The 17959-nt window shown below is 46.8% G+C and overlaps 1 protein-coding gene across 1 annotated transcript in view; it reads left to right on the forward strand.

The window, feature by feature from the left end:
- LOC129716284 (dehydrogenase/reductase SDR family member on chromosome X-like) overlaps window positions 1-17959 on the forward strand; it is a gene marked incomplete at its 5' end in the record, with an annotated part of 54244 nt that overhangs the window by 22982 nt on the left and 13303 nt on the right. The window contains one exon of the mRNA XM_055666156.1: window positions 7375-7582. Coding sequence (XP_055522131.1) covers window positions 7375-7582 — 208 coding nt within the window. The remainder of the gene's footprint in view (window positions 1-7374; window positions 7583-17959) is intronic.

Consider the following 17959-nt stretch of genomic DNA (forward strand, 5'->3'; position numbering starts at 1 on the left):
TCTCTGTGTGAAAAAGTGTTTCCTCATGTCTGTTCTAAATGGCTTACCCCTTATTATTAAACTGGTTCTGGACTCCCCCAAACATCGGGAACATGTTTCCTGCCTCTAGCGTGTCCAAACCCTTAATAATCTTATATGTTTCAATAACATCCCCTCTCATCCTAAATTCCAGAGAATACAAGCCCAGTCGCTCCATTCTCTCAGCATGGCGGTGCTTGCTCAAAGGGCCGAATGACCTACTCCTGCATCTACTATGTGTCTATGTTTCCATCAGGGCCCTGCGTAATGAGAGGCATTTAACATGTCTGGTTGTAGACCGCTGACAAACGATGCTAACTGCTGCCTGCTGAAGCACAGGAGGAACCTGGCATGATAATACCCTGTCCTTATCTGTGTGACTTTTGTTGCTTGTGCATTTAGCAGCAGGACAGAGGAAATGTCACGCTGATTTTGTACATCATCCGTACATCTCAGCCACGACCAAATAGTGAATCTGCAACTAATTTGGGACATTAGCTCGTGATCACCACCAACCATCGATCATTCTAAGTCTAAGACATCTAAACCGCCCAGACTGAACTACTGCCCAGGGATTATTCGGAAATCCTGTTGTAACTCAATTCAGTGCATGGTTGATTTTATTAATTTTGTATTTAATCTACAGAAAGATTCGGGTGAATTAACAATAGACAATAGACAATAGGTGCAGGAGTAGGCCATTCAGCCCTTCGAGCCAGCACCGCCATTCAATGTGATCATGGCTAATCATCCACAATCAGTACCTCGTTCCTGCCTTCTCCCCATATCCCCTGACTCCGCTATCTTTAACACGGGGAGGCCATACGTCTCTATGTTTGATATTGTCCGATTAATGTAAGTCAGAGTACCAAGAGTGGTATCTTGTTGCATGCATAACCACATGATTACACTGGGTACATTGTTTATATACTGGGTACGCTAGTGTATGTATACTGCATTTGATGGTGTGTACAGTACGCTGCATACAACAACTCCAGTTCAGAGGCTCATAGGTGTGCAAGATAGTGTAAATATTAGTTTAGTTTAGATTAGAGATACAGCGCGGAAACAGGCCCTTCGGCCCACCGGGTCCGTGCCGACCAGCGATTAAATCAAGTCTGCAATTTATCCCATCAGATAAAGCATAAAAAGAAGTTTAATTTGACACCTAATTCACTTTCATATCTTCAGTATTAAAAAAGGTATGGCCATTTTCATACTCGGAAATCAGCACCTTGTTCCCTATTGCTTTTCCATTGACTTAACACAAAAGCTGTGATCGAGGACAGTCAAAAGCCCATAACCTTCTTAAAAATCAAGAGAGCTGAATGAAATTTTCAATTATTATAGATTGAAGCATTCTGAAACAAATATAACACCTTACTTGGATGACCTGCAATTAAAGCATATAATTAGTTAATTACCTAATTGTAGTTAATTACAAAAACTGACTGTTGTGACGGAAATAGTAATAAACACCCAGACTGCCTTGAAAATTCAAAAATGTGATATTCTCACGATCAGAACTTTAATATTATTGTATTATATGATGTAAATCCGTAACAGATAGGTAAATAAATTGCAATTTCTAGCAATATGGAGAAGATCAGTTGCTAGCTGGTACATTGGCATATCATAATCAGTAGCATCATCCTTCTCCTCAGATTGTAATCAATAAGCAACTCTGTACACCTTGTTTTTCCTCAACTTTTCAATTTTGGCATTGTAAACTACAAGTTTTTGCTCTTCACACCACACATGACATGCCTTTCTGCCTACTACTTTCCCCAATAAGAATGTCCTGTAGATTTCATTTCTTAAGCAAAGGATATATTTTTTAAATAGCCTAAGTATCCAAATAACAAACTAATCCCATTCACACAAGAATTCACAATATAACATGATTTTAAACTCTCACTGTCATGAATTTATATGCAGATGGAAGGAATTTAATGTTTAATTCCCATAAATTAATCTAGAAACATCCACTCAATATAATTAAAATTATAATTTTTTTGCACATGGGACTAAAACTGATATTTAGTATAAAAATATAGACAATGTCACAAAATATAGACGATTTAGATACTCTTGTGACATGATTGTCCAAAAAAAAGAGCATTTAAATCATCTTGCGAGTGGGTTTTTCTGGAACGCGATCGATTGGAACGTTGCATTTGCGGTGAATTTGATCCCCATATCAGCAGGAAAAACACTGCCGGTTTGTATGGGGCCTAAATCACATTTTCGCATCCTAAAATGTGATTAAAGCCATCCCAAGAAACAAGTTTATATGTAAAATAAATGACTTACATTTTGTTTTGTCCCGTTCATACGATCCGTCACATTATAGGCGTTGAGGGCGTTAGAAGTCGCTTTTTATTTTAATGTAATTATTAAATTGTCTCGCAATTAAATAAATTAAAAAATCGGGAACTGAAGTCCGATCAATTGTTCTTTAGCAGCTGGCAGGCCGAGGAAATCCGCCTCCGATAAGCAGGAGAAAATGGCATTTTAAACCCGCCCCCCCCCCCCACTCAAAGGCGCCAAAGTCGTGCACACGGCCAGTAGCAGAACTGCAGCACCGCTGAAGGTAAATGTTGTAACATGGCTACACTATCCTACACACACTAGGCACAATTTTTACGTTTACCAAGTCAATTAACCTACAAATCTGTACGTCTTTGGAGTGTGGGAGGAAACCGAAGATATCGGAGAAAACCCACACAGGTCACGGGGAGAACGTACAAACTCCGTTCAGACAGCACTCCGCGGCGATAGTACCTGCCTCAAATACCTCCTCCAGTAGCTCTTTCCTTACACCCATCAACCTTTATAGACAATAGTCAATAGATAATAGGTGCAATAGTAGGCCATTCGGCCCTTCGAGCCAGCACCGCCATTCAATGTGATCATGGCTGATCATCCACAATCAGTACCCCGTTCCTGCCTTCTCCCCATATCCCCTGACTCCGCTATCTTTAAGAGCCCTATCTAGCTCTCTCTTGAAAGCACCCAGAGAACCTGCCTCCACCGCCTTTTGAGGCAGAGAATTCCACAGACTCACCACTCTCTGTGTATACAGTCATTTACAGTGTACAGTGTTACAATTTACAGTTATTTACAGTATATAGATACATGATAAGGGTTTAGTGCAAGGTAACGCAAGCAAAGTCCGATCAAGGCAGGCACGTGCCATCAGGGTAGGCAAGGTAGGCAGTGCCTACCCTTAATAAAATTATAAAATAGTAACTATTAAATATAAATAGTAAAGGCACGGGAGAATTGTGCTTACCTAAGTGATCGATCTTTTCGATCGGCATAATTCTCCCGTGCCTTTCATCCGCGGTACATTTAACACACGGAAGCATGTGCTACTCACGTGCCGTCAACGTTGCTTCAAGCCATCAGTGGCAATGGTCTATAAAGGCAGCTGAAATTCTGCCTTTACACCGTGGACTGCGTGCATGTGCTGCGCAGCTGCCTACTGCACATGTGTAGCGCAGGTTTGTTTTAAAAGCCGACCGACAGCTCACCTGGGAGAGAACAATCGGCGCACGCGCAGTTTTCAACATTTTTAAAAGCCGATTGACCAAAGAGACTGACCGCCCACCCTGATTAATTACTCACTGCATGTGCCTGTATCAAGGATAGTCCGAGGGTCACCAAAGAGGTAGATAGTCGTTCAGCACTGCTCTCTGGTTATCTGAACCAGATGAGGTTAAGGGCGTGTCCCACTTTCATGCGTTTGGCGTGACCGAACGGAAGCGGTATTCACGCGAAGTTTGCGCTAAGTACGGGCAGGAGTCGGGCTGACTGAATTTGGGCATCGCACGGCGTCGGGCAGTGACATCGTCACGCCAATGCCACGCCGGGCGGTGATGACATCGCGCAACGCCACGCGCTAGGCGTACGCCATCAAGACGCTGCGTACGACATCAAGACGCAGCATACGACCACAATGCGCCTGCGTGCCGACAGGCCGTTGGCGTGCGAAGATTTCGGCCACTGCCAGAATTTCGGAGCCCCGCAGCGATCTCGGGACCAGCCCCGCACAACTCCGCGCTTCTAAGTGGGACCGGCCCCGCGCGGCCATACGGTGCCCGCACGCCTCAAGCGACTACAAGGTTGCGTAATTTGTGAGCCACGGTCGTGTAAGTGGGACAGGCCCTTTAGAATGACAGGCTCCCCAAATGAACCAGCTGGGTTGTTAGGACAGTTTGACCGATTCTTGGTTGTTCTCATTGACGCTGTATATCCCTGGATCAATGCTCTCTGCCTCCAGATAATAGTCTGGTAACCTGATCACAGTGTCGTCAACCCCTTGCCCTCATTACCGTGTGTAATGATGATCGATGCCTTGTGTTATTACTGAGTCTTGTTCAGCATAAGGTTGAAGGTGAAGGGGGGAAAGATTTAATGGGAATCTGAAGAGTAACTTTTTCCTGCAAGCGGTGGTGGGTGTATGGAACGAGCTACCAGAGGAGGTAGTTGAGGCTGGGACTATTGCAATGTTTAAGAAACAATTGGACAAGTACAATTATCTAAATGGTGGCCGATTGGGAAAGGGGGAGATGCAGCGAGACCTGGGTGTCATGGTACACCAGTCATTGAAAGTAGGCATGCAGGTGCAGCAGGCAGTAAAGAAAGCGAATGGTATGTTAGCTTTCATAGCAAAAGGATTTGAGTATAGGAGCGGGGAGGTTCTACTGCAGTTGTACAGGGTCTTGGTGAGACCACACCTGGAGTATTGTGTACAGTTTTGGTCTCCTAATCTGAGGAAAGACATTCTTGCCATAGAGGGAGTGCAGAGAAGGTTCACCAGACTGATTACTGGGATGTCAGGACTTTCATATGAAGAAAGACTGGATAGACCCGGCTTGTACTCGCTAGAATTTAGAAGATTGAGGGGGGATCTTATAGAAACGTACAAAATTCTTAAGGGGTTGGACAGGCTAGATGCAGGAAGATTGTTCCCGATGTTGGGGAAGTCCTCAACAAGGTGTCACAGTTTAAGGATAAAGGGGAAATCTTTTAGGACTGAGATGAGAAAAACATTTTTTCACACAGAAAGTGGTGAATCTCTGGAATTCTCTGCCACAGAAGGTAGTTGAGGCCAATTCATTGGCTATATTTAAGAGGGAGTTAGATGTGGCCCTTGTGGCTAAAGGGATCAGGGGGTATGGAGAGAAGGCAGGTACAGGATACTGAGTTGGATGATCAGCCATGATCATATTGAATGGCGGTGCAGGCTCGAAGGGCCGAATGGCCTACTCCTGCACCTAATTTCTATGTTTCTATGTTAATTAAGGAACACCATGTCATATTAGTCGCACTAGCTTCTCGTTTCACCCTACAAACAGCTACCAATGGCCTACCATCATCTTTTTTTTAGCGTATCTTTTATTCTTTGTTCTTTATCTCTCCACATCATCGTCTATATCTCTCGTTTCCCTTACCCCTAGCCAGTCTGAAGAAGGGTCTCGACCTGAAACGTCACCCATTCCCTCTCTCCAGAGATGCTGCCTGTCCGGCCGGCTGAGTTACTCCAGCTTTTTTGTGTCTTTCTTCAGTTTAAACCAGCATCTGCAATCTCTTCCTGGACAAATACAAGGATAGGTTGAGAGGGACAGGGGCCAATTCAAGATTCAATTTATTTATCATTTGGACCCCTTGAGGTCCAAACGAAATGCCGTTTCTGCAGCCATACAATACAAACAAATAGACCCAAGACACAACAACATAATTTACATAAACACGGAGACCCGACAAAGAAAAGGTCGGGTCTCCCGTGCAGGGAGAGATTAAAAGTTTCCCCCTCCCTCCCACCCCACCCCCAACCCCCACACCACACACCCCACAAAAAAATAACAAAAACTACATAGAAACATAGACAAAAAATAATAAAAACTCAGACGGCTGCAGATGCCGCTGCTGACGAGAGTCGCGCCGCCTACCGTTTATGGCAGGCAGGTGGGACGGGTGTAGATGGGACATGTTGGTCGGTATGGGCAAGGGGCCAAAGGGCCTGTTTCCACGCTGTATAATAAGGTACCTGCGATAAAACAAAGATTCATCTCTGGGAAGCTCTTGGCTTACAAAACATAAAGCATTGAATTCTCCAGCCTATTCTTTGTAACTCTTCCTCCACTGTTATCTGACCTCATTCTCTATGTCTCAAGGTGGAAGATTGCAACCTTCACGTTTTCCGCCCTGTTTCGATGAATGCATGGTTGAACAAGTTAGGGCTTTATGTTTTGGAGCGCAGAAGGTTAAGGGGGGACTTGATAGAGGTCTTTAAAATGATGAGAGGGATAGACAGAGTTGACGTGGATAAGCTTTTCCCACTGAGAGTAGGGAAGATTCAAACAAGAGGACATGACTTGAGAATTAAGGGACAGAAGTTTAGGGGTAACATGAGGGGGAACTTCTTTACTCAGAGAGTGGTGGCTGTGTGGAATGAGCTTCCAGTGAAGGTGGTGGAGGCAGGTTCGTTTTTATCATTTACAAATGAATTGGATAGTTATATGGACGGGAAAGGTATGGAGGGTTATTGTCTGAACGCAGGTGTATGGGACTAGGGGAGAATACGTGTTCGGCACGGAATAGAAGGGTCGAGATGGCCTGTTTCCGTGCTGTAATTGTTATATGGTTATATGGTTATATGCAATCAACCTGGCATGCACAATCAAATAAGATCAAATAGAACAAGTTGTCCTACAACTTTAGGCTATGCACGCCATATGCAAGAAGAATATGTGCAGTTTTGGTCCCCTAATTTGAGGAAGGACATTCTTGCTATTGAGGAAGTGCAGCGTAGGTTTACAAGGTTAATTCCCAGGTTGGCGGGACTGTCGTATGTTGAGAGAATGGGCAGCTGGGCTTGTACACTCTGGAGTTTAGAAGGATGAGAGGGAATCTCATATAAGATTATGTTAAGGGCTTGGACACACAAGAGGCAGGAAACATGTTCCCGATGTTGGGGGAGTCCAGAGCCAGGCCCACCACAGTTTAAGAATAAGGAGTAAGCCATTTAGAACGGAGACGAGGAAACACTTTTTCTCACAGAGAGTGGTGAGCCTGTGGAATTCTCTGCCTCAGAGGGGGGTGGAGGCCGGTTCTCTGGATGCTTTCAAGAGAGAGCTAGATAGGGCTCTTAAAGATAGCGGAGTCAGGGGATATGGGGAAAAGGCAGGAACGGGGTACTGATTGTGGATGATCAGCCATGATCACATTGAATGGCGGTGCTGGCTCAAAGGGCCAAATGGCCTTCTCCTGGACCTATTGTCTATTGTCTAATGTGGGCACCACACTATTGACCCAATACAAAACCTGGTGTGTTTATTTTCTGTGCAGACGTGGTTACTCGTCCCACGGGGCCTATGCCCAGAGCAAGCTTGCCCTGGTCCTCTTCTCCTACCAACTGCAGCAACGCCTAGCGGCTGACGGGAGCTACGTGACTTCCAACGTGGTGGACCCGGGGGTGGTCAGTACTGACCTCTACAAGCACACCACCTGGCTCTTCAAACTGTGCAAGTGGCTGACTTCCTGGTTGCTCTTCAAGGTACGAGGCTTTTTCTCTGCATTTCGCCCGGCTGTTCAGTTTAGTTTTAGAAATACAGCGCAGAATTTCAGCCCACCGGGTCCGCGCCGACCAGCAATCCCCGCACATTAACACTGCCCTGCACACACACACACACACACACACACACACACACACACACACACACACACACACACACACACACACACACACACACACACACACACACACACACACACACACACACACCAGGGAAAATGTACGTTTATTCCTAGCCGATTAACCTACGCTCTGGAGTGTGGGAGGACACCGAAGATATCGCAGAAAAGCCACGGGGAGAACGTACAAACTCCGTACAGACAAGTACCCGCAATCAGGACCGAACCCGGGTCCCAATAGACAATAGACAATAGGTGCAGGAGTAGGCCATTTGGCCCTTCGAGCCAGCACTGCCATTCAATGTGATCATGGCTGATCATCCCCAATCAGTATCCCATTCCTGTCTTTCCCCCTGACTCCGCTATTTTTAAGAGACCTATCTAGCTCTCTGTTGAAAGCTGGTGCCCAGGCGCTGGAAGGCAGCAACTCTACCGCTGCGCCACTGTGCCACCGTGCCAACCATGATTGACTCCTGAAATCAACTTACCTTGATCAAAACTCAGAGAGCTGGAGCCACTCAACGGGTCAGGCTCAGCCTCAGTGGAGGGAAAGCATGGGCAATGTCTTGGGTTCAGACCCGTCTTCAGACTCAGTCTGAAACATCGTCCATCCAATCAATGATTAAATGACATTTTATTGTCATGTGTACCTAGTTACAGTGAATGTAGCGCTGGAGACCCGGGTTCGATCCCGACTACGGGTTACGGGGTTAATGCATTCTCCCTGTAACCCGCATGGGTTTTCTCCCCTGCTCCAAAGACGTACAGGTTTGTAGGTTAATTGGCTTGGTGTAAATGTAACAATGATCCCTAGTGGGTGTAGGATGGTGTTAATGTGCGGACGGCACGGATCCTTTGCTGCACTTTTGTTCCCGTGCTGCACTTTTACTGGTTAATATAATAGATATTTAAGCATTTATTAGGAACCGGAGGGGTAATTATTTCCACACTGAGTTAGGGTGAGTGTATGCAACGAGCTGCTGGAGAAAGTAGTTCAGGCAGGTACAATCGCAACGCATAAGAAGTATTTACACAGGTACATGGATTGGGCAGGCTTAGAGGGGTATGGGCCAAATGCAGGCAGATGATTCAGATTCAGATTCAATCTTTATTGTCATTGTGCAGTGTACAGTACAGAGACAACAAAATGCAGTTAGCATCTCACCCAGAAGGGCGAACATAGCTATAAATATATATACACGTACATACAGTCATAGAAGTGCAATTTTTCTGGGGGAAGGTGTGTCTGAGGGGGGGGGTGACTGGCAATCACCGAGGTACAGAGTTGAGGGACAAAGATGGGACTAGTGTAGATGGGACTTGAGGGCCGGTGTGGGCAAGTTGGGCTGAAGGGCCTGTTCCCACACTGTATGACTCTATGACTATGAAACTGAATCCATGAGGATATGGATTGTCAAGATTTATGAGGATGTTGCCAGGACCAGAGGGTCTGAGCGATAGGGAGAGGTTGAGTAGCATGGGTCTCTATTCCTTGGAGCGCAGGAGGATGAGGGGTGATCTTGTCGAGGTGTATGAAGTAGTAAGATTAAACGAGAACTTACCAGTTTGAAGTTTGATCTGTATTTTCTGAGGAGTTACGATGAGGGATTACGTGAAGAGCCCGCTCAGCACGCATGCGCGACATACTTCAAAGCAGCGGTGTGGAATCACAGATAGACACAGTTATTGAAGTAAACATAGTAAAGACAAGGAGACATCAGTTTATCAGTTTGACCAATTTTATTGAGGGTGGGAGCTGAAGGCACATAATCCCGCATCGTAACTCCTCATAAAATACAGATCAAACTTCAAACTGGTAAGTTCTCGTTTAATCGTACTATTTTACTTCGGAGTCACGTGAGTGATTCCGTGAAGACTTCAAAGCTCTGTGATTTCAAACCGTGTAACAGTTCATACTTCACTTGCTGCCGAAGTCATTCGAGGGAGGAAGTATGTTATCGTAATCAACCATGAATCTGTTTGTAAAAACAATAATGGTGTTATTAACAACAACAAGACCAAATGCTCCCCCTAGCTTAAATTATATATTTTTTGCAGATTATTTTTCTGCAAACGATACAGGTTCTGTCAGTGGTTTGTTATAAAAGTTTGGAACGTATACTCCCTAGACCACCCTGTTGTAGCCAGGATGTGGTCCATAGGCTCGTCCATCCTCTTAGTTACTGACGTGGAAGCTGTCCTGGTGGAATAAGATTTATACATGTTAGTATTTACTTCAGCAACTCCCAGTATCTGCTTGAGCCACTAGAGATAGTTTAGCTCGTCACCCGACCAAGAGGTTTCTTGTGGCTGACCCATAAGGCTTTTTCCTCTCCCTCGGTATTCCTTATTGTGTCGATGTAGATCTCTGAGTGGGTCATGACACATAAAACGTGGTTCAGGTGGGTATGCCCGGAATTTCATGACTGGACCTGATGTTCCAGGTCTGTTTTGTTTGGCCAACCCTTGAATGGGAAATGTGACACTATCTGGCGTTATAACCATGTTGTCCCATCGCAGTAGATGGGAGAACTGGGCTCTTTGTGTTGATGTAAGGCCACCAGCATGTCCATCTTCAGGGTAGGCTGTTCCAGGGTGAGTGACCTGGCTGGTGATCATCCCCTAAGGTATGTCAGGGTTTCACTGACATCCCAATTTGGGTGTACCTATTTCTGGGGAATGGATTGAATATACCTCTCCTGTATCTGATCACCAATGAGTGGTACCCTTTACCCTGTTGTTGTGGTACCCAAGTTGAGTAGGCTGACAGAACATTTCCTTCATTGTGGAGAAGACCTGCCAGGAGCTCCAGTACAGTTTTTTGTGGTAGTTGAATGTGTAGTTCCTGTTTTGGAACAGTGTCCCATTTCTTGATGTTCCTCAGGTATGTTCCCTAGGATATGCGATGGAATGCTGTCATCAGGTTGATAGCGCTGCTGATCCAAACACAGCAGTGGTCTTCCCAATTCTGCAATTCTTTTAATGACCATGTGGAGGACCACTGGGAACCATGCTTGTGGACTTAGTCCACTGTAATTTGCGTAGTACCCGACTGATGAAGCCGTAGTACCTATTGAAGAAGGAGGAGGAAGGGAGAACATAGAGATTAGATTCCCCCCCACCCCTCAATACGCGGGAATGTATCCATCGCCGCTGCCTTGAGATTGGTTTCATGCGACATAGGTTAGTATGTGGCGATTTAATTGTATATAAGGAAATCGATATCTGGTGTCCATATTGCTTAGTAATTTCAGCAAATATTTTTGGTTTAAATGTTTGTTTACAGTATTTAGCTCACCTGAATAGGTAAGTTACTGATGGTCAAACATGTTTGACGACATACGGTTACCAATTGTTACTAAATTGTCACCTAATATCGATGTTCTACGCCCAAGTGGTTTGGTATATGCCACCACTGTGATGTTGTTAACTTATAAACGAACATGCAAAATGGTGCACTACTGAGCAAATGCTTCACTAGAAGTAAGTAAGTTAATATATAACACGTTTAAGTCAATTTGCATTGGCACTAAGTATTACAAGCTCAGTAACACATCAGGACACATAAGATATTACTCAAAACAGGTGGAAGTGTACAACCATAATCCTTCCTATGCAGATAAATTCCATGACAACACTCCAGATTAGTCCATTTGCCCCCATATTACAGGTATGGAGATAGTTTGAACACTAGTATCTCAGCTCATAGGAAAGGTACAATGTTCAGTAGCTGGTAATGCTGCTACTATCCCAGTTACTTTGCCACGTAGTTGATTGGAGGTTAAATGTTACCATAACTGATAGTCCTAATGAATACCAGATGACAAAGTTGTGGATGGTCAATGTAAATATCTGGATATATGACAGAGCCCGCTAAATAAGTTAGTAGCTAATAAGCTGTATCCAAGGATAGTCTGTCGTTAATATATAGACATGCCATGACGGAATGTTTCTTAAGTGTCAGGGCTGGTTGATTCTGGAATAGCTTCGACTTAAATGCCAATTTAATACTCAAATCAAGTTTATTTGTCACATACACACGCGAGATGTGCAGTGAATGAAAATGGCAATGCTCATCATGGTTACTCCATCCAGGTAATTGTGGTATATCCAAATTGGTGGCAAGATATTAATTCTATTCCCCTTGTATATATTTTTTGGTATATAACTACCAAGAGTGATAGCTTCCTAACCAGGCGTGATTCACCCACCCCTTGTTAGTACAACCCTTCACCTTTATGTGACGGTAGGAACCATACTTATCTGTCTTCACTGTTGTTTTCTTCGGTTTCTGGTTCCTTGTTCTTGTAGGGACGATGTTTGTTGGGGGGTGGCGCATTTTCCATGGGGCCTGCTCTGGGCCGTGGCCTAAAAGGCTTACGGGATTGGCATGCAGGCCCCGAGCTTTCACCAGTACGATGAGGTAGACGCCCCTGGTGGATGCGTAGAGGCACTGCTGTCTGGTTTAGTGTGGTGCTCATTCCAGACTCTGCCCTCTTGTGCCGAATAGTTTGAACCCTTTTACCAGTTTTTTAGGACTGGTTTGGTAAATGCCAGGTAGCAGGATCTGTGCTTGTGAGGTCGGCATCCTCATAATCCTGTTAATTTCATAGATTGAGGGCAGGTTTGTGACTTCCCTTGAGAAGTTGAACAGTAGGGTCAGGTGTTTTGCCATACTACCCTGCACTTCTGGAATGAGCAGGTGGACATGGATAGCCGACGTCAGGGTATCAAATGCAATTTTGAGATATTTGGGATAAATGCGCTGCTCAATGTATCCCCCAATAATGGCGGGCACTTTGAGTAAATGCAATTTAGGGGTGGCGTGATGAAACCAACGCCTCATGGCTACCTGTCTTGGAGAGGTTTTTTGGAAAAGACAGGCAGTAGGCTGGCCATTTCGCTCGTGGTGAAACCACATAGCGGCCACACCCAGCAGCTCCTCCTGTTCCTGTACCTCAAGCATACTCCTGATGTTGTTCAGCCAGTGCCCCTCTTCTTGACCAGCCCAGCTCTGGTCGCCAAAGCTGTCCTCGGATGAGGAGAAAGCAATGGCCAGTGCATGAGGCACTGTGGAGGGAGTGCCTGGATTCCCTCTGCGAAACTGCTCCTGCAAGTCTTGCTGGAGCTTATGCTCCACGAGCCGCTCCATGCGGTTCAGGCGGCTGTCTCTGCCCTAAGCGGGCGGTGAGACGTCCCCGTCCGGTGAATCGGATACAACCGGCCGGATGTCTTGACATCCAGTCCGCTGCTCAGGCGCTAGTGGAACTGGGCTCGGCTCGGTGTCGGGGATGGCGGTCCTACCGCCCTCTGTCCCCCACTGATGAGACGCCTGTCTGTTGGAGCCGAGCTGGGGACAGGTTTCTTGGAGAGTCTTATTCCTTGAACTGTAGCGGGAGCGCCTGACTCTCGCTGTGCCTCTGGACTGGCACCGGCGCAGCTCCCTGTCCGTGGACCGCAGCGTGTGCGGTCCTGTGCCGTCTCTCCCCCTTCCGCGAACAGAACGCTCCTTCCCCGGAGTCCAACGGGGGCTGCTTGCGTCCGGACTGGCACCGGCGCAGCTCCCTGTCCGTGGACCGCAGCGTGTGCGGTCCTGGTGGCGTCTCTTCCCCTTCCGCGAACAGAACGCTCCTTCCCCGGAGTCCAACGGGGGCCGCTTGCGTCTGCTGCTTTGCTCCACCTGGAACAACAAACGGACACGAGTCGCTGGTTAAACGGAAGGTAAGTACTTACCTAAAGCTTCCTCTTTCAGGCTTGTAGAGGGAGCGCCTGACTCCCGGCTGCCGCTGTTGCCTGCTGAAACGTAATGCCGCGCATGCGTGCTGAGCGGGCTCTTCACAGAATCACTCACGTGACTCCGAAGTAAAATAATGAGAGGAATAGATCAGCTAGATGCACAGGGTCACTTGCCCAGAGGAGGGGAATCGAGGACCAGAGGACATAGGTCCAAGGTGAAGGAGAAAAGATTTAATAGGAATCTGAGGGGTGATGATTTCACACAAAGGATGTATGGAACAAACTGCCAGGGGGGGTAGTTGAGGCTGGGACTATCCCAATGTTTAAGAAACAGTCAGACAGGATCATGGCTAGGACAGGTTTGGAGGGATATGGACCAAGTGCAGTCAGGTGGGACTAGTGTAGCTGGGACATTGTTGGCCGGTGTGGGCAAGTTGGGCCGAAGGGCCTGTTTCCACACTCAGTGGCAGACTGGGTCTAAAAATATTGGTTGCCAGGAGACAAAGGGGGCCCACTTCATCAGGGGCCCACTTGCCATCGGGCAAGCTGACACCCTGGCCAGTCCACCACTGTCCACACTATATCACTCTATGACTCTATCATTCATATTGCCGTTGCACCAATTAGCACAAAATATGAATGCGCCACTTTAAAATACTAATCTCTCCCTGTGACGCATCCTTTAATCTCTTAAACCGCGACGCACTTGCTGTCCATTGCTGCTGGCAATAAAAATAGCAAAGCACAGATACTACACTTATCTTATCGCTCACACAAAAGCTCAACGCAAAGAGCTTTGTCGAATGTTAGCGAGGTGCCAACGATGGACAAGCAAGTGACAGATTCACAGATCGCACCCTGAATATAAAGTGACGTGTGTCCTTCAGGATGCTCGTTGGTGGGGCTGACACAAGCAGGGGCAGAAAACCCGGGGGGGGCCATAGGGGACACGTCCCCCCCTCCCATGTTTTGAGAGGTGGGGGACATACCCCCAAGTTTTTGTGATCCCGATTTTAAAATCTCCGCTTTCCGCGAGACAGTGGGGGTGGGACTGACGATTGGAGGAGGGAGACGTGGCACAGACCTGCGCCTCATCCACAGCCACGATCGATCCCGGCCGTGTTCCCGGCGCTTTCCCGAGTGCGCCCCCACCCCACCCCCACGGGTGGCCAGAGAGGTCGGGAGTCAGACTCTGCCTGACCCACAGCCAGAGCAGAGAAGCAGCGCTAAACCCAGCTCAACTCTGCCTGTCCCGCCAGATAAAACTGCCTGGGCTTGCGGGAAATATGGCCAGCACGGAGAAGTAGCGCTGGTGTCCCGTCAGTCCAGACAGGGCGGTAGTTAACCCGGTGAGACAGGCAGAGTTGAGCTGCATTTAGCGCTGGATTGAGCCTCCGAAGCCTCGCCCGCGTGTGTGTGTGTGAGTGTGCGCATGTGCGCACGGCCGCACAAATAAATTGTGTCCCCGTCCCCGCCATGTTTTGATAGCGAGTTCCGCTCTTGGCCACAAGCTCTGGTAACCCCAGTAATGGTCTTCATCCCACAGCCCCAAGAGCTGGTCCTCGGCCGAGTGTAACAATGACCCGGTGCCATCTCATGCCAGCTTCACAAGGCTTGTTTAGTTTTGTCTCGTTTGGAGATTCAGCGCGGAAACAGGCCCCCCAGCTCACCACGGCCGCGCCGACCAGCGATCCCCGCGCACTAACGCTATCCTACACACACTGGGGACAATTTATAACTTTAACGGAATCCAATTCACTTACAAAACCGTGCCTCTTTAGAGTGTGGGGGGGAAACGAAGATCTCAGAGAAAGTCCACGTGGGTCACGGGGAGAACGTACAAACGCTGTACAGGCAGCGCCCGTAGTCGGGTTTGAACCGGGGTCTCTGGCGCTGTAAGGCAGCAACTCTACCGCTGTGGTTGGCCCTTTTTGAGTTCCTCTGCTATTTAAAAGCTGGACTTTATTTGAAAGCTAACATAGAACAGCGCAGCCCAGTGGGTCGGCTGGGTGGTGCAGCGCTAGAGTTGCTGCCTTACAGCACCAGAGACCCAGGTTCCATCCTGACCATGTGTGCTGTCTGTGTGGAGTTTGTACGTTCTCCCCGTGATCTGCGTGGGGTTTTTTTTCCGGGTACTCTGGTCTCCTCCCACATTCCACTGTCGTACAGGTTTGTAGATTAATTAGCTCCTGTAAACTTGCAAATTGCCCCCAGCGTGTAGGATAATGGCTGTGTACGGGGTGATCACTGGTTGGCAAACACTCGCAGGGCCGAAGGGTCTGTTTTCATGTTGTATGTCTAAAATTCTGCTGGACATGAGCGGGGAGAAGAAGGAATGACCGGGATGGGACAAGCCTTTGATTATGCTGGCTGATTTTACGAGCCGGCATGATGAGTTTGGAGTAGCTCAGGGGGACAGGCAGCATCATAGAAACATGGAAAATAGGTGCAGGAGGAGACCATTCGGCCCTTCGAGCCAGCACCACCATTCATTGTGATCATGGCTGATCATCCCCAATCAATAACCCGTGCCTGTCTTCTCCCCATATCCCAATGTAACTCTCTCTTAAATCCATCCAGTGACTTTGCCTCCACTGCCCTCTGTGGAAGGGAATTCCATCCTGGTAGAACATGGATAGGCGATGTTTCGAGTCAGGACTCTTTTTCAGACTGATTGTGGGGTGGGGGGGAGTAAGCTGGAAGAGGGATGAGGGGTGGGGCAGAACAAAACGTGCCAGGTTATTGGTGAGTACAGTTAGTGGGGGTGGGGGGGAGGAGGCTGATAGACAAATGGTTGGCCAAAGGCCAGAGATGAAGAAACAGAAGGTATGAGCAAAAAGATTGAAGAATAGCGAATTGTGAAGCCAGATGAAGGAATGTAGGTAGAGGGGGAGGGGGAGGGAAGAATTAGGTGCGGGCCCAGGTGGGGCACAGAGGAGGTCGAATGAGGGACATAGCTATTCAGAGAGTTCCTCCTCACAGTATTTATTTTATTTTAATTTAATTTAGAGATACAGCGCGGAAACAGGCCCTTTGGCCCACTGAGTCCGCACCGACCAGCGATCCCCACACATTAACACTATCCTACACACACTAGGGACAATTTATACATTTACACCAAGCCAATTAACCTACAAACCTGTACGTCCTTAGAGTGTGGGAGGAAACCGAAGATCTCAGGGGCCAGTTTAAGAATAAGGTGTAAGCCATTTGGGACTGAGATGTGGAAAAACATTTTCACCCAGAGAGTTGTGAATCTGTGGAATTGTGGAGGCTGGTTCTCTGTTTTCAAGAGAGAGTTCGATTTGGCTCTTTGGGCTAACGGATATGGGGAAAAAGCAGGAACGGGGTACTGATTTTAACCATATAACCATATAACAATTACAGCACGGAAACAGGCCATCTCGGCCCTTCTAGTCCGTGCCGAACACTTACTCTCACCTAGTCCCATCTACCTGCACTCAGACCATAACCCTCCATTCCTTTCCTGTCCATATAACTATCCAATTTTATTTTTAAATGATAAAAACGAACCTGCCTCCACCACCTTCACTGGAAGCTCATTCCACACAGCCACCACTCTCTGAGTAAAGAAGTTCCCCCTCATGTTACCCCTAAACTTCTGTCCCTTAATTCTCAAATCGTGTCCTCTTGTTTGAATCTTCCCTACTCTCAATGGGAAAAGCTTATCCACGTCAATTCTGTCTATCCCTCTCATCATTTTAAAGACCTCTATCAAGTCCCCCCTTAACCTTCTGCGCTCCAAAGAATAAAGACCTAACTTGTTCAACCTTTCTCTGTAACTTAGGTGCTGAAACCCAGGCAACATTCTAGTAAATCTCCTCTGTACTCTCTCTATTTTGTTGACATTTTTCCTATATTTTGGCGACCAAAATTGAAATATAATTGAAACATAATTGAAATATAATTGAAACATATAATTGAAACATAAAACAAAATTGAAACATAAATTTTGGATGATCAATAATGATCATATTGAATGGCTCGAAGGGCCGAATGGCCAACTCCTGCACCTATATTCCATGTTTCTATGTTCCAATTTTTAGGAGATGTATATGTTCAAATAGATCTTGCCCTTCCCTGCCCTCCGATCGTCTAGATTCTAAGCCATTTCCAACAGCAGGCTTTTAAAATGACAGCTCCATCAACCTTTGTATTTAGCTGAACAATAACTTTCATGATCACTGCCACAGTGCTGAATGCTGATGTGTATCTGCAGAGGTTGTGCCTTTTAATCCACTTTGAGTTTGTTTTATTGAAAATTGATAGAATGCCTGACTGCCTACTAATGTGTTTCAGGGGCCCTTTTCATAGGTTCAATCAGGAATCACTCCGGATCAAATCTAATGACTTCTGAAGCTTGACTCTCAACCTAGATTTTAAATAGTGAATATAATTTGTGAGTGTGAACCCTATCATACAGCAGCGGTAGAGTTGCTGCTTTACACCGCCAGAGGCCCGGGATCGATCTCGACTACGGTTG

This window comes from Leucoraja erinacea, unplaced genomic scaffold (genome assembly GCF_028641065.1).
Source record: "Leucoraja erinacea ecotype New England unplaced genomic scaffold, Leri_hhj_1 Leri_201S, whole genome shotgun sequence".
NCBI classification, from domain to species: domain Eukaryota; kingdom Metazoa; phylum Chordata; class Chondrichthyes; order Rajiformes; family Rajidae; genus Leucoraja; species Leucoraja erinaceus.